The sequence below is a fragment of the Podarcis raffonei genome, chromosome 3, assembly GCF_027172205.1.
Source record: "Podarcis raffonei isolate rPodRaf1 chromosome 3, rPodRaf1.pri, whole genome shotgun sequence".
In the NCBI taxonomy this organism is placed as follows: domain Eukaryota; kingdom Metazoa; phylum Chordata; class Lepidosauria; order Squamata; family Lacertidae; genus Podarcis; species Podarcis raffonei.
In genome coordinates this window covers 116,366,902-116,383,349 of record NC_070604.1, presented here as the reverse complement: position 1 = coordinate 116,383,349, position 16,448 = coordinate 116,366,902, and the positions used below count along the sequence as shown (strand labels likewise).

Sequence of the window (16,448 nt, the reverse complement as noted above, 5' to 3'; positions counted from 1 at the left end):
TACTGCACCCCATAGTTGCCTTTGAATGGACCTAAGCGTCCAGGGCTCATTTACTTTTTACATCTAGCCAAATATTGGCTATAGTGGCTAGCAGTAATTCCCTGGGATCTAAAGCAGAAATCTTCCCCAGAACTACTGCTGGAATTGAATCTGGAACCTTTTCTATGCAAAGCCATGTGCCCTGCTATCGAACTGTGACTTTTGCAGGGGCTCCTCTGGCATTGGGCCCAAGCGATCTGGAAGCTGGCAGAAGAGGGTGGAGAAAAATACTGAAGGCAGCCTACACAAAACCCACAATAAATGAGATGAAAACGGTATGCTACTTCAACTTTATTAACTCGCATTTGGATTTTTGTGTGTGTGCACTAAACATCTGGCAAAGTGTTGCTTTAAGCACAAACATTTGGCGCATCTCTTTACACAGCTTTGAGAAGAAAAGAATCCCTTGAGTTCATTACTATATTATACCATTCATCATACTTAGTCTACAACTTGTTTACAGACAGCAGCTTACTTTCCAAGCCTCAGTCATGAGAACTAGACACTCACTCCATTATTATTGTTGTCATAATTTAATGGATACACTGTGAGGACTCCCGACCCTAGAAACCAGATTCTCTCTTTGTAACACACAAACCAAGATTCCTGTCCATAGCTTTGCTTAGTCGTATTGGGATGTATTTAAGATGAAGCCAGCTAAGAGTCACTGGGTACTTTTTCACTGTTGTCATAGCAGACATCACTGCAGATGACAAGGAAAAACAGAATTAATGCTCCAGTTCAGAAGATACCCTTTCAGGCTCCTTTCATACATTCGCCTGGTTCCCATGTTAAAATAAATGGTGGCTTTAATGTGACTGAGCAGTGCACTAGCACATGCCGTCAAAATTATGGGTGGATTACTCCTGCCAGTAAACAAGCCTTGGCCTGCCTTGTTGTGTCATTCGAATCAGGTTCCGTGGTTTCTTTCACCTAAATAAACCACCATTGGTAAGTACAAACCAGGGCTTCTACTTGTGGTTTTTGAAGAAACAAACCATAGCCCAGTTTTGAATGACATGACATGACAAGCCAGGCCAAGGCTTGATTCTCCATAACATGGCTAAGAGGAACAAAACATTCACAATTCCACATTTTTTGTTCACATTTAAACATAGTTTATTTTAACTTCAGTTTAATGTGACATGCAAACCAGACCATTGCTTTAATAATCAAATTCAGTAAGTGGACAAGGTGGCTTAAAATCAAGACTGTTCATTTTGAAAGGGTATTGAGCTGTGGGAGAGATATATCTCTGTAGGGGCAAAGGGAAGTATGATCCATGACCACAGTTCGAAATATCCAGTTCTTGTTCTTGCCTCCTGCCAGTTGTTTTTTTTTAAAGGAATTGTCACTGAAAACAAAGGATTTCCCTCTACTCTCTGCAAGAATTGCTACAAGATGGATTCCATTTCTTTAACTCAGCTAGAATGATCAATGCAGGTTCAGAAACAGACTGACAATGCAGGACCTTTGCGCACAAATGCCTCTGCAAAACATATTTGTATAAAGAGGTGTATGAATACAAAATGTACAACACAGGCAACAACAGAAGGAAACCCCCTTGTGCCAAAATGCAGATTAAGGACCCTCTTGGATGAGCACGAAGTGGAATAAAAATGGTATAAAGAATGCATCGTGCTCAGAATGCAAAGTAACTCGACATCCAACAATAAGTAGTGGCACTTGACTATTTGGCATATGAACTGCTGCCCACTCAGCTGGGGCCACAGCAGGTGAAACAAACAGCCTTTTCCCAATCCATCAGACGTGCACAATTGTATTTGCTTCAGAATATTGGATGTGCTCTCTATCAGATGTAGGCTACCTATGAGGTTAGGTGCAACTCCTGAAAATGACCCAAGCAGAAGTACAGCATGAAATATATTTGGCCCTGCTCTGTTCATCCGCACTGCCCTGCAGCCAAACACAGGCTCAGCAAGAGTCACCTGTACCCACTAAGGATTATGGATTGCAGAGAGCAATATATTCTCCGGTGCTCAATTGCTCTTCCTTTCCCAGGAATGGCCTTTTCCTTTAACACTAAAGAAGCCTCGGTGTGAACCACCTCCCAACATCCCCAGCTTCCCTGGATGCCAGGAAGCTTCCTGCCAGAGGGAAAGGAGCAGCTAGCCATCTTTATTCACTGTAAACTTCAGCTACATTAAAAAGGCAAGAGGTGTCTACCTCTTTGGAGCCACCCCACAGCCAAGTCAGCACAAGCAAGATTCGCCTCAGCCATTCCAGTGGAGCGCAAGAAAAAGCGAGAGCCACACAGTATCCAGACAGAACGCCGATAAAAGGCCAAGCCTTGATTCACTCCCAAAATTTCAGTAGCACGTGAATATGAAATAACCCCCGTTTGTTAGCACCACTCTTTCCGACCCTCAACAAAATGAGGGTGTTGAATTCATTTTGTAGGTTTATAAGTGCACCACTGCTTGGTGGGGGCAGGGGGGAAATGCACTTGGTTTAATATAAGAAATGGCGTATTTACAACTCATTAAAAAGAGAATAATTTACATGGCATTCAGTCACTTGAAAGCTTTAGGAAGAGGCATGTCCAGGTTCCGGAGTCCAGTGCGGTCCAAGGAGGCAGAAAAGTGCTTTGGCTTCTGTTTGACGGCTTTGTGTGCAATTGTTTCTACGTGGGACGGCCTTGGCCAAAGCGACTTTTAATCCTAGATTTAAGAGAAATACATGGGTTTTTTTACACACACACACAGACAAAAGGTACCATTGAAAGTTATTCACAGCAATGATTGTAACCGGCTCAGTGGTCATTAATTGCCAATTATAGAACAGTTCGTTTGATACAGGCATAGGCAAACTCGGCCCTCCAGATGTTTTGGGACTACAACTCCCATCATCCCTAGCTAACAGGACCAGTGGTCAGTGATGATGGGAATTGTAGTCTCAAAACAACTGGAGGGCTGAGTTTGCCTATGCCTGGTTTGATACTTCAGTGACTTCAGTGACATCTGCACATTGTCATCAGTGATTCAGTATTGATATTAACTAGACTAGAACATTATAACACCAGCACCAAAAAAATAAAAATAACTGCCAGTTAGGGTGGTGTGCTTTTTAAGTTTAGAACTGACCAAAGCAAGCAAGTAATGCATAATTAGCATAAGGAATATATTGGTACTAAGAGAACCCTCAAGTAAAATCCCTAAATCAGGTACAGGTCTTGCAAATTAAATGAAGTCGCAGCAGTTCACAGAACATTCTGGGAGATTTTGTGTCAGAGTGGAGATACCCTAATTGTAGGGGAAAGTCTTGCTTGCCGTTTCATAAAAAGGGTTTGGCAGAGGAACATTTTGATAAGATTTTGTCAAGACGTCTTGCTTCTCTCGTCTCTTCCTCCCCACCCCATTTGAATTAAAGGGTTTACCTCATATTTTTTTCTGGGACGTTCTGGCGGGTGTTGACCTGTGCCGCTGCCCTGATCTGAGCCTCAAGTCTTGCATAAATTCCAGCTGCAGACTGAAAGTCGCAATAGACAAATCAAGAAAGTGTTAACCAACTTTATTTTTTACTGCGTGTACCAAAAGGCAAGTTAGGAGGTAGAGTCTTGCTAACCAAGGGTGAAGTGGGATAGAGTTCCCACCAGCACCAACCCCAGACTCACTTCTTTGTTCTCTTTGGATTTTGTCCGGTCAAGCTCTCCCAGCCTCATTTTTATTAGGTGTCCGGTTATTTCGACCATCCTCCGCTGATCTGCAAGCAACATGAAACAGCAACAGAGGATCAGAAAGGGCTTTTCTTGTGCCTTGCCCACACCACTGTTGCAAAGCAAGGGGAAGAGGTACAATTGCCTCTGTCAATCACGCTTGCAGAGATGTCACTCCTACATCTACCTTTGTATCAGTTTAACAATTATGCCCCTCCCCAATAATACTGGGAAATGCAGACTGGTAAGGTGATGGGGTTTTGCTGCTGGGAGAACCTCCCTGCCCCAACACTACAAAGCTGCAATGTCCTGGCGCCATAGAGCAGTTTGCGTGTTTGTTGCGCATATGCTACATACACAAGGTGCCCTTCATTCTATAATTTCAGAAGTTCCTCATTTAGCAAGTTCTTCTGTTAAGGTGGGTGAAGTGACATGACCTGAGAAGCTTCCTTTCATAGGAGCTCATTCTGTGCACATCAGAGAAAGCACAAGAGGCAGTTCAGTTCAGCTTGTCAAGTTTATATCCCTAGAGTTACCGTATTTTTCGCTCTATTGGACACACAGGACGCACCTAGTTTTTAGAGGGGGAAATCAAGGAAAAAAATATTATTCCCCCCCCAGCCCCAAAGAGCAACGGACAGGCTGCGCGCTTCCTCTTTAGCCTTGAGCAGCATCTTTAGCCTTGCACAACGGGATGGATCGTGCCCGCTGTCCACCGGGGCTGGACTAGATGACTCCTGGGGTTCCCTTCCAACCCTGTTATTCTGTGACCTCGGAAGTTGTTGGGGGTCTCCACCACTGGAGGCTTTTAAGCAGCGGTTGGGGGACCATCTGCCTGGCGTTCTTTAGCTGTGATTCCTACATTGTGACGGGGCTGGGCTAGATGACCCTCGGGTGGCCCTCCCAACTCTATACATTCCTACACTTCTGCGGCAGGAGATCCACAGCCACTTCACACAATGCCCACTCCCAATTTTCATTGGAGAGACATGTGGCTTCACTGTCTAGGTAGGTACCCCCCTACCTGCCACTCTTCCCTCACCCCACTTAAGTCGAGGGAATTCCTGCCCAGAGAAGCTCCCAGGTGAGGCAAGGGTTAAGATCTACCTCTGGTAAATGGCTTTGTATCCTCCCTCTTTCCCTTTTCTCTTCTTCTTCTATGCTAGTTCCTTCTCTTGTGTTTTGTTTAATCTGTTTTTATTGTATACTAAAATAAAAGCTGCAAAGTTTCCTTTTTTATAATATTCCCCCCCCCCTCCAAACTAAAACGTTCATCTAGATAAAAACACTGATCCAGAGGAAAATAAGGGGGTGGAGAAAGGACGAAAAAAGAAAAAGAGGTAGAGATAGAGAGATTTTTAAAAAGTTGGCTTCTTTAGCCTTGTGCAGCCTCCCGCGGCTGGAGAGGTGCGCACGGCTAAAGAGGAAGCCCGGGCAGCGAGCGGGATGGATCGCGCTCGCTGCCCGGGCTTCCTCTTTAGCCTTGCACAGCCTCCCGTGGCTGGAGAGATTGCGCAAGGCTTTTCTAGAGGAGGGAGAAGGGACTGACTGGCCGCGTCAGTCCCTTCTCCCTCCTGGGGAAAAGCCTGCAAGAGCCGCGCGAAGCTTGTGTGTGGCTCTTGGGGGCTTTTCCTGCTTGCCTCCCCCCCGCATTCGCTCCATAGGACGCACAGACTTTTCCCCTTAGTTTTTAAGACGGAAAAACTGCGTCCTATGGTGCGAAAAATACGGTACTTTTTATGAGGCCTATAGGGCTCCATTGGCATTAAAAAAGGAAGTACAGTGGTACCTCTGGTTACGAACGGGATCCGTTCCAGAGGCCCATTCTCAACATGAAAAGAGCACAACCTGAAGTGCCATATCTGCGCAGGTGCACGGCGCAATTTGGCGCCTGTGCGCATGCGCGAAGTGCTATTTAGCGCTTCTGCGCATGCGCAAGTGACGAAAGCCAGAAATAACCTTTTCTGCTACTTCCGGGTCACCGTGGGACGTAACCTGAAAGAATGTAACACGAAGCAAACATAACATGAGGTATGACTGTACAGGCACAATTTCTCTCTCATGGAACCCTGACATATCCATATTCACGCAGCTGTGGAATGAAGCTTTTATTTATTTCCTGTTGCTACACCACGTAAGTCAGGCAAATGTTTTGACAAATGTATATCTTACCTTCCTCTCTCTGAGCATCCTGGTTGAATCTAAGTGATCTGGATGCGTCCCACTTATTCTGCTGCATGCTCACACTAATTAAACAGCAAAGAAGCCATGAGAAACAAAAACCAAAGCAATCAACACTGTTTTGTTCAAAAGTCAGGCACCGTTCATTGTTTACTGCTCTCACTTGAAACTACATCTTGCTTTCTTGTTGTTGTTGTTTCTGCAGGGACCTCTGGAATGTGGGGCAAAGTCATCCATTCAGTCGTCATGCCAAAACCATGGCTTGGCATGCCAGAAATAAGCCTTGTGCTCACATACTTCTCCTCCTCCTCTTCCTCCTCACATGTTCAGTTAGTTTGCCATTGCATCCAAGCCAGAAATGCAAACTACTGTTTGAAAGCTGGCATGTAGTTCTGGTCTGGAGATGATACACCAGCCACATTTTGTCAGTTCAGGTGTAGACTATCTGGGCATTCAAACTCCTTGTGTGCTGTTCTAAACTAAATGGGGAGCCTCCATAGGTAGAAGGGCTCTCTCCCACTTTCACCCTCAAGCCCATGGGGAGCTCTAAACAGTGTAAAAGTGATGCTTGGGTGCGCAGGGCTTGGCAGTGCATCCTTTTTCACTGCCACGTTTGTTTTTACCTAAGGAGACTAAACGCCCAAACAGGACTTAGGTTTTCTCTTGAACAAGGAATAAACTAACTGAGAATGTGAAGGAAGGAAGAAGCACATGAGTGAAAGTCTCATACCTGTAGCACAAGAACTATGCTTTGGCATTGTATGTGAACCAGTCCAATGAGTGGGGATTAAAGGTAAAGGTAAAGGTACCCCTGCCCGTACGGGCCAGTCGTGTCCGACTCTAGGGTTGTGCGCTCATCTCACTTAAGAGGCCGGGGGCTAGCGCTGTCCGCAGACATTTCCGGGTCACGTGGCCAGCGTGACGAAGCTGCTCTGGCAAGCCAGCACCAGCGCAGCACACGGAAACGCCATTTACCTTCCTGCTATAAAGCGGTACCTATTTATCTACTTGCACTTAGGGGTGCTTTCGAACTGCTAGGTGGGCAGGAGCTGGGACCGAAGGACGGGAGCTCACCCCGCCGCGGGGATTCGAACCGCCGACCATACGATCGGCAAGTCCTAGGCACTGATGTTTTACCCACAGCGCCACCCGCGTCCCCGAGTGGGGATTATCTTTTCCTAAAAGCATTATTTATCATTGCTGAATTGACTGCACTGGATTCCCATTTAATCTTCAGGAGAATGAAGAACGAACCTAAATTGCATCTGGTGTCCAGGGGTACGCCACCTCTGAACATGAAGGCTCAGCTTAACCATCATAGTTTTTGTTTTTTTAAAAATATTTTTTATTAAGGATTTTCTTGTTTTACAGAAGTGTAGTGCCTCGTATTTTTTCTTCTTCTTCCATGTAACATTTTTACAAATCCGTTTCATTTGTTGAGGCATTAAGGGGAGAAGAAAAAGGAAGAAAAAAGAAAGGGGGGGTGGAGAGAGGGAAGATGGATGGGGGTGGGGTCGGGTGGCGGTGTTTCTATTATGTTTAATGTATGTAGAGTTTGGTGTCAGTGTTGTTTGTGTTGTTCACTTGTGTTCCTTTGGTGGTGAGAGAGGTTGGGGTTGGCCTAGGGTGTGATTGTTTGCTTGTGATTGGCTGTAGTGATCTTTGTTTTCGTGTGTGAGTGAGGTGGGTGGGTGTTTTGGATCAGGTTAGCCATATTGATTTGTATGCTGTTGGTGGATTATTGTCATTGTCCTGTTGGGCTGTGTATGTGATAAAGGGGAGCCATACCGGGGTGAAGGCGTCTTCTTCTGTTTGTCCCCGTGTCAGTTTCAGTTTATTAGTTAATTTTTCTAGTAAGGCTGTTTCCCATACTATTTGGTACCATTGGTCCATGCTTACTCCTGACAGGTCTCTCCAGTGTCTGGTTATGGTGTTTCTGGCTGCTGAGAGCAGGTGGGTTATGAGTTCTTTGTGGTGTAAATGGGCATTGTTGTCTTGGAAGATGTTTAGTAGGGCCCTTAACCATCATAGTTAATAGCCACTGAGACACCTACGCTTCATGGATTTGCCTAAGCATTCTAATTGCATTTCCTTTAAAAATCAGCCGAAATATTAGTTGAACACATGATAGCTAAAGCAAGGATATGTACAATTTTATAATATGCAGAGAACAATATGTGCAAAGAAATCAGAGAGGGGAGCTGAGGAAAGTCCTTGGTGGGGGGGGGGGAAGGGGTGAAATAATGTGATTGATTATGTGGATTGATATTTTGTTATGCTGAAATTGTTTAATAAAATTTTTTTTAAAAAAAAATACAGCCGAAATACTTACATAAAAGGAGATGCATCTCTGGAATTAGTCTGTTGAAAGAAAGTCAGAATAAAGACTGTATGCTTAAATTCCTTAAATCAATGTTACTTCTTTAGAATTTCAAGCTGCCAAGCTGCATAGGATTCTACTCAAGACACAGTTGTTCATAGCAAAAATAAAAGCATTTTTAAAAAATAATGTTTTAAAGTCAAATTTAGCATGTTGCAACAGATTCTGGAGGCAGATAGATATATATGGGAAGGCGGAGCAATCCTAAAAGTGGTTAGAGAAGCCACTGGAAGGAGACTAAGTGCTAAACCACTGACATAATGGTACTTATTCACCTGAAAGAGTCCTCAGTATACAAGTGGAAAGCTCCACAGGAACAGATATACTGCTAGCTGTGTTCTGACAGCAGGCATTACTTCCCCTCTCCCTGGACCCACAGCAAGCTGACAAGACTTTGGATGCAGCAGAGCAACCACTATGCAATCCTCCCTACCTCACCGTAGGATTACAGCCTGAGAAACAGTGTGATTCTATCCATGTCTACTCAGAAGGAAGTCCCACTGAGTTCAGTGGAGATCATCCCCAGGTGTACACCGATAAAAGATTTCAGCAACTCTCACTGGATGCAGATTGATCTTCAGGACCAGGTTAAAAAACTAAATCAAAGTGAAGTTCATGCTGTCCTCAGTAAAGTAACAAAGGTATATGATGAGTCCGCAGAGAAATAGCCAGACTTATGTCCTCACAAAGGTTGCATAATAGTTGAGAAGATCTCTCAGGATTACCTTCTCCAGATTCTTTTCCTTCTTTTGAACACTGGGTGAAGACACTTGCTTCTTTGGATGTCTGTGGGATTTCTTTGACCGCTCTTTTCTTCCTGCTCATAATATGCAAAAGTCAATTATAAGTCACCCCTCCCATTTATCACACTGAAAGAAGACAGCCAATTGATGCAATTCTGAAATCTCTCTCTCTTCATGGCTGATCTATAGAGCAGGGGTGTCAAACTCAAATTCATCGGGGGGCCGCATCAGCAGTTTGGTCACCCTCAAAGGGCCGGTTGTTCAGGCAGCCGTTGGATCTGTCACATCACAGGATGGCATGCGCTCAATATAAAAACAAGTGGAGGTTTCCTGAATGCATGTAAAGTGGAGGTTTCCTGTGTAGAACGGCCGGCGCCGCTAGAGGGCAGACGTTCTCTGGCTTGTAGGCTGCCGCGCATGCGCTGAAGAGGTGGCTTTCTTGTGTCAAAAAAAAAAGCGAGAATAAAAGGTGAAGGCTGGCGGCCGGGCCACATGACGAGCTCTGGCGGGCCGGATTCGGCCCGCGGGCCTTGTGTTTGACACCCGTGCTATAGAGGAAATATGAGCAGTACTGCAAAGTGTGACAGATTTGTCTCCCTGTGCAGTGACTTTCGTCATCAAATAAAATAGCAAACTCCAGTTAATTTATCACTTTTGCATTATCTATATATTGCTTCTTGCCAAAACAAGCTTCTAAGCAGTTAACAAGTATAAAAAAACAATTACGCAAACATTAAATGTAAACATCCATGATTAAAACATGCAATGAAACAATACCATTAAAACAACACAGCAAATAAAACTAGAAGACTCTGGTTGTGAGGTCAAGGGAATATCACTGTAAACAGGTGCATCTTCCAAAGCCAGTGGTATGCCAGTACAGATGGGGCTTCTCAAGTTTCAGTAGTGAGTTCATTTCCTAACACCCATGCCACCAGTGAAGAAGCACATCACCACAAGCCAATAATCATTTGTTATTCTATTTAACAGATTAACTTCTTCACAGCCAAAAGCTACTAAAGCAGTGAGAAATGAAATAAAATACAAAAGACTAAGAACAATAAAACCATTTCTGCAATTGGTTTTACAATTCATATTTCTTAAAATGGCTTGTCTAATTTCACTCGGTAACCAGAGGACTGGAGCAGCAGTACTCTGTACAAGATTAGGAAGTGGTAAGAGTAAATGTGTTCCCTTTGCTGATCTTAATGTCCTTAATGAATTTATTCCACCCCCACCACATACTTATAATTCCACTTCAAACCTGTTCCAACCCACAATTCCATAACATCCCACAATTTGTTTGTTTGTTTGTTGTTTTTAAAAACCTTCCTGGCCAGTACACCAAAATGCTTAAAAGGTGAAATAGGTGGGCCAGCACTGCACTTAAGAGTGCATGGATTATATCCTTTAAAGGGAGGAGGAGGAGGAGAAGGAGAGGAGTTGTTGTTTGGATTTGATATCCTGCTTTATCACTACCCTAAAGAGTCTCAAAGTGGCTAACAATCTCCTTTTCCCTTCCTCCCCCACAACAAACACTCTGTGAGGTGAGTGGGGCTGAGAGACTTCAAAGAAGTGTGACTAGCCCAAGGTCACCCAGCAGCTGCATAAGGAGGAGCGGGGAATCGAATCCGGTTCACCAGATTACAAGCCTACCGCTCTTAACCACTACACCACACTGGCTCTCAAGATGTTGAGCAGTGTGTAACTCTATGGAGGTTTATGCTCACCTGCATCACACATAGATTTTAAATTACAATACTCAATTTTTAATTTAGTATTGTAATTAAAAATGATAGAGCTACTTGTGACAAGGTTTGTTTTTCCAACAGGCAACCTTCTCTCTCTCTCTCTCTCTCTCTCTCTCACACACACACACACACACACACACATGATGGGGGGGAATCCCTAACTGCTAGCAGAGAACACCTGCAAGGTCACAGGCAGGGAATATACCTGGTTTCTTGTATACTTCTTCCTCATCGCCTACTTCATCCTCTGTGACCTCAGAGCCAGTGGTGTATTCATCATCTTCTGAAAGCAACAACTGTTGTTTCTATTGTTGTCAAGGAAAAAGCATAACAACTATCACTTTTTCTCTCCAAAAGACCACAGGTTCCCCCTGCTCTGCAAACCAGTAAAAAAATTAAGGCCTGACAGGTAAGCAAGAATGACAGCTGACATCCTCTAACTGCTTTTGCTGAAGAGCCTTCATCTCCTCCTGATCTGTAAAGGTACAGACCAAAACAGACTACCCTACCTTACTCTAAAAAAAGTTTAACTAGAAACAACTTCAGTCTCAAATTTTGCAATACTCAATTATGTTACATCACGGCTTCTAGGCCAAATTTGAGTCAAAACTCAAACAACTGTGCTAGCAATCAGTGCTGCAGGCTGATAAGACCATTTGTGGTTTTTGAAAAAGAGATGCATTTAAATAGGTATCGCACCCCAATGCATTTTACATTTTTCTTCTTTTTAATGATCATGCTGCTCAGTGGTATAAATATGACAGCTAGCACATACAGAATATTTAAAACACAAAAAGAATCAGCACATAGAATAGGAATAACTCGGGCAAACGTACCAGCTGGAGGGTCCAGTTTTTCAGAGAAAGGAACTAGAGAAGGAAGGGGGGGAAAGGAAAATTAAAACTGGCAGAGGTAGGGTTACCAGCAGCACCTTTTATGCAACCTATTTGTGCATGAAAGGACACTCCGAAACATCTTTCAGATAAGAACGGTCCTCCCTCTGTGTGTATTTTCCAACTAGCGCCCACGTGAACGACTAATGAATGCTTGCATTCTAACTCAGGTGCTTTCCCCTCCATTAAGATACAGTATTTCCTATTTATATTCATTCCTCCATGGACACTATTTCAAAACACTACTCTGAGAGAAAGGATTATAAGTCCACATAGATTCCACACAATGTTCCATTCCATAATATGGACACACGGGTACCAAGCATGCCGCCTCAGCCCCTTGTAAGATTCCCTGGATCGATCCCAGTTCACACCCACTTGGAGGGACCCCTTCAGATGGATGCAAATTGCACATCAGCTGCAGAGAACAGCCAGTACATACTGTGACGTTAACATAGGAGAGTGCTGGAGGTGAAATAGTTAAAGAGGTTACCCAATCAGGAGCCAGGGGGTGGAGTCAGAGGGACTATAAAACCAGCTCTGGGAGGGGCAAAGGGGGGAGTTCGTTGGGAGTTGGCTGGTTGGCTGGAGTGGGAGTGAACTGGGATAAAGTTTTTTATATATATAATAATTTATTATTTATACCCCGCCCATCTGGCTGGGCTTCCCCAGCCACTCTGGGCGGCTTCCAAAAAAAATATTAAAATACTGTAATACATCAAACATTAAAAGCTTCCCTAAACAGGGCTGCCTTCAGATGTCTTCTAAAAGCCTGATAGTTGTTCTCTTTGACATCTGGTGGGAGGGTTTGTGGGTAGGTTGAGTTAGTGTAGCAAAATAAGCTGAGTCAGGAACAGTTAGGAGCTAGGAAGACAAGTAAATATCTGAGAGGTGGTTTAGTAAGTGAGAGCAGGTAGCGAAAGTTATAGGTTTGGATAGGCACCCCATGACTGTAATTGACCGATACCGTTTATGAAACCCCACACTTGTTAAACTGCAATAAATAAACAGAGGTTTATGTTCCAATTTAACCCTGACTGGACTCAGTATTGTACCAGGTAGGGCCTGGGTGGTGGCAGCGAGAAATAAAGTGGTGGCACAGGGATCAATAGACGGTGAAACGTCCGGGGACCCTGTGTGATCACCACACATACATCTACACCTAATGACTGGAGCTTCATCCTAGAAGTATACTCAAAGTTACTGAGTCATTGAGCCAGACTATAGTCAAGCAATATGAACAATGTGGAAAGGAAAAGCAGATGGACGTGGGGAAGGATACTCACAGCATTAATTTCTCCTGTTCTGGGGCCCCACGGTGCATTTGGCTCCAATAGCACATCACATTCAATGCTCTTCTCGTCACTCAGTCCAATTCCAGAATCACTTGAAAAAATAAGTATTTAGGAATATTATGGACTGGGTTGTCACTGATTCGAAAGAAGTCTACCCGAATGGTGGGGTGCTTGCCCAGGAAAGATGAAGACATACCTCTTTTCTTACCTGTTTTGGTCTTTTTCAAAAGGCACAACAATGACATTTCTGTGCTGAGTCAGATCGTTCAGTATTTTAGCAGTCTGGTAGGGAACAGCATCAACACCTTCTCCTCCAGCAGGCAAGCCAATCACATGGTCCCTTACTTTGCATCCCTTCCATTAAAAAGAGAGAGACATTAGCTAAGGTACTTCCTTAATGCAGACGTAATTGCAAATCATGGATAGTGCTGGCCATGGTTTGAAAGATTGCTTCAAATCAAGGTTTCACATTCTAATTTGTGGCCAATCCTAGTCTGGATATTAGGATTCAACGCCTAACCATGATGAAGCATTAGATATGATCATGGATAGAGTAGTTAGCTTGCATGTTAGCTAGATAACATACCATTTCAAATATTGACTCTAGCTCAGGTTATTATACATTGGGTCTTAACGCACCTGGCCAGGGGGTGGCAGGAATCACCCCACACTTTTGTTGTGTATAAAACACGGTTCAAGAGAAGGTGGCTTGTGGAAGGAGCAAAGAGGTTTTAAAGAGTCTTTCCCCCAAATACATACTTTTGGAAGAGGAGCAGGATCAAATCTCAGAACCTTCTGGTTACAGCAGGGATACACTCCGGTACCATTGGAACCAAGAGCACCTGCCACGCCAGGGTAGACAACTGGCTGAGGGTGGTATTGGCAATGGGAGAATTCAGTACACAGGAAAGTCTGCAAGGGAGATGCAACAACGACAACAAAATCACTACTCTCAAGATCAAGTATTCCCAAGTTTAAGGTGTAGAAAGGGTTTACAGCAGAACATAGAGGTGTCTTCTAACAAATGGCTGTAAACTAGGATGTACAAGCTAGCTGCTGCTGCTGCTCTTATCCTTTGAAAATGGCACTGATTAAATGAAGTGCTGGGTGGCCCATTCTTGGCATTCTCAAAAGACTTGATCAAACTATTTATCCCTTATTCATCCTCAATGTACAAAAACATGGGAAGGAATTCAATGTACGGCTTTGGCAATTAGTCCATCAGTGCAAGCTTTGCACTCTTAATAACTTATAAGAACTGTCTGGAAGATGCAGGGTGTGTTGGTCTCAGAGTTCCTGTGTTTTAGGAAGTTACAGGGGCCTACCAGGGAAACAACCAAGCTGCTTTGATCTTGGAGTAGCATAAGAAAACTGGCAGCTAGTGAGTTGTGTGCAGGTTGGCCATGAAGTACAGGGTACACTGGACTGGCCAAGAGCCTTTCTTTGTAAAAATAATAATTGCTTTGTTGCATTCAAAGCCCCCTCCCATCTGTGCTCCAAGAGTGAGTTGGTGGCAACAACAATAACCTAGGACTTGCCGATCAGAAGGTCGGCGGTTCAAATCCCCGTGACGGGGTGAGCTCCCATTGCTCGGTCCCAGCTCCTGCCAACCTAGCAGTTCGAAAGCACACCAAAGTGCAAGTAGATAAATAGGTACCACTTTGGCGGGAAGGTAAACGGTGCTTCCATGCGCTGCTCTGGTTCGCCAGAAGCGGCTTAGTCATGCTGGCCACATGCCAGCATGCGGCTTAGTCATGCTGGCTGTTCACCGGCTCCCTCGGCCAATAAAGCGAGATGAGCTCCGCAACCCCAGAGTCGGTCACGACTGGACCTAATGGTCAGGGGTCCCTTTACCTTTACCTAAGACTCAACTGGCAGTGGTTGGGCACAGAAAGGGGGTGAGAGGCTCTTCTGAGCATCCCCCTTTGTCACAGGAGTGAAGGGAGGGCATTGTGCAGGCAGAAGTCTTTGTGCTGGCTTCCACTAGTTCAATAGTTGAACCTCACCCTTCGTTCTACAGAATTTGAAAACCTAACTTTTTAAGTTCTAGGAGAGACAGTCAGGAGTGTGCAGAGGTAACTGAAAACACTCACTTGATTACATCTTGAACAGATCAGCCAATTGATAGTTCCCCAAAGGCGCCAATACACATCTCGCCAAGATTTTAATTCTTCAAAAAGACTCAGCAAATACTCATGCACATCCCAAGATTTATCTCTGTATATACAAAGAAGAGCAAGCGGTCAGGCAGATCAGCATGAATAGAATAGTTCTCAATTCCCACTGGTAAGTTTTGTACCCTTTCCCCCTCAATGACAAAGTTAAATTGCACCGAAGAATTAAAACAAGGGCTACAGTGTTAACCAATTTCTTAGGGTGCTGTTGCTTGTTTTTTTTAATTACAGAGGGACAAGACTTTTTAAGTGCTCTCTTAGAGAATAGGCATTCCTTCCCGGATTAAATGAGACACACTCCACGTCTCTGGCCACAACAACACATGTGTGCATCATCTAAAATCAAAGAGTATGTTTTTGCTCTTTAGAAAAAATTATGTCAATTTGATCAATTCAATAATTGACTAAGATTTCGTCAATCTGGTGACAGCCCTTATTAAAACATACTATATTTGCACTCAGCCATCATCACAGTGATGACAAAGAGGAGTGAAAGGGCAGGCAGGCAGGCAGGCAGGCTACCTGTGCAGCCTTCCCATACTTTTGTCACTGCTGCTGCCACTGGCGAGAAGTAGAGGAACACAGGGGAAAGATCACCCTGCAGCTGAGGAGCTTTCCCCAGCCCCCTTAACCTGCCAACACTGCTGCGAGAAAGAAGCCTGGGAATGAAGGGGAGCAAGTCTTTCTAACCCTTCGTTCCTGACACTTGCGCTGCCCTAGTATTAATAACTTGATCGTGACACTTAACTATCATATACAGTACATCTTTAAGGCCACCATTGCCCTAGTGGACTGACCTCTGTTCTGGGACTGAAGCCCTGGAAGAACAGAGAGCTCAGATTATAATTAAAAAGTCTGTTATGATGCAGATTAAATAGAATCTGTGAACACACCCTGTAAAAATGTTGTTACAATATGATTTATGAAGCACCTTATGTGTACATAGATAATGTTTCCATGCTGATCTACATTGATCTTTCCAGGAACACATGGGATTCTTCTTTCAGTGTCCTTAATTAGGAGTTTCTTACATAAGCAGCACCTATTTTTTTAAAAAAAGAAAGTTATGGCATGAGAGATTTGCAATGAGAACAAGGAAGAATATGCTGAAATAAGATCAGTAAGCGGACAGTTGTCTACCTGTACAGGGTTGCTGCGCTTCCCTGAGAATCTGGGTTCTGGTAGTCTAGGTCAAACAATCTCTCTATCTTCTTACAGAAAAGTTTGCTGTCGGTAACAAAAAGACACTCATTATAAAAATGAGTTACCTGCATATAAACGCAGACTTGCCATGGACAAATTCATTGAAATTTGGA

The 16,448-nt window shown here is 44.0% G+C and overlaps 1 protein-coding gene across 5 annotated transcripts in view; it reads right to left on the bottom strand.

Moving 5' to 3' along the window:
- Nucleotides 1-313: 313 nt before the first annotated feature.
- SANBR (SANT and BTB domain regulator of CSR) overlaps nucleotides 314-16,448 on the bottom strand; it is a 39,429-nt gene continuing 23,294 nt past the window's right edge. For 2 of the 5 annotated variants that reach the window (XM_053383707.1, XM_053383706.1), the window contains 14 exons: nucleotides 16,273-16,359; nucleotides 16,064-16,174; nucleotides 15,052-15,175; nucleotides 13,718-13,870; nucleotides 13,167-13,312; nucleotides 12,950-13,049; nucleotides 11,607-11,639; nucleotides 10,976-11,075; nucleotides 9,002-9,096; nucleotides 8,229-8,260; nucleotides 5,888-5,961; nucleotides 3,674-3,762; nucleotides 3,437-3,528; nucleotides 314-2,720 (listed from right to left, as the gene is read on the bottom strand). In XM_053383707.1, the coding sequence (XP_053239682.1) occupies nucleotides 2,684-2,720; nucleotides 3,437-3,528; nucleotides 3,674-3,762; nucleotides 5,888-5,961; nucleotides 8,229-8,260; nucleotides 9,002-9,096; nucleotides 10,976-11,075; nucleotides 11,607-11,639; nucleotides 12,950-13,049; nucleotides 13,167-13,312; nucleotides 13,718-13,870; nucleotides 15,052-15,175; nucleotides 16,064-16,174; nucleotides 16,273-16,359 (1,273 nt within the window). In that variant the 3' untranslated portion in view covers nucleotides 314-2,683. The remainder of the gene's footprint in view (nucleotides 2,721-3,436; nucleotides 3,529-3,673; nucleotides 3,763-5,887; nucleotides 5,962-8,228; nucleotides 8,261-9,001; nucleotides 9,097-10,975; nucleotides 11,076-11,606; nucleotides 11,640-12,949; nucleotides 13,050-13,166; nucleotides 13,313-13,717; nucleotides 13,871-15,051; nucleotides 15,176-16,063; nucleotides 16,175-16,272; nucleotides 16,360-16,448) is intronic. The other 3 variants (XM_053383708.1, XM_053383709.1, XM_053383710.1) reach the window with 3 other exon arrangements.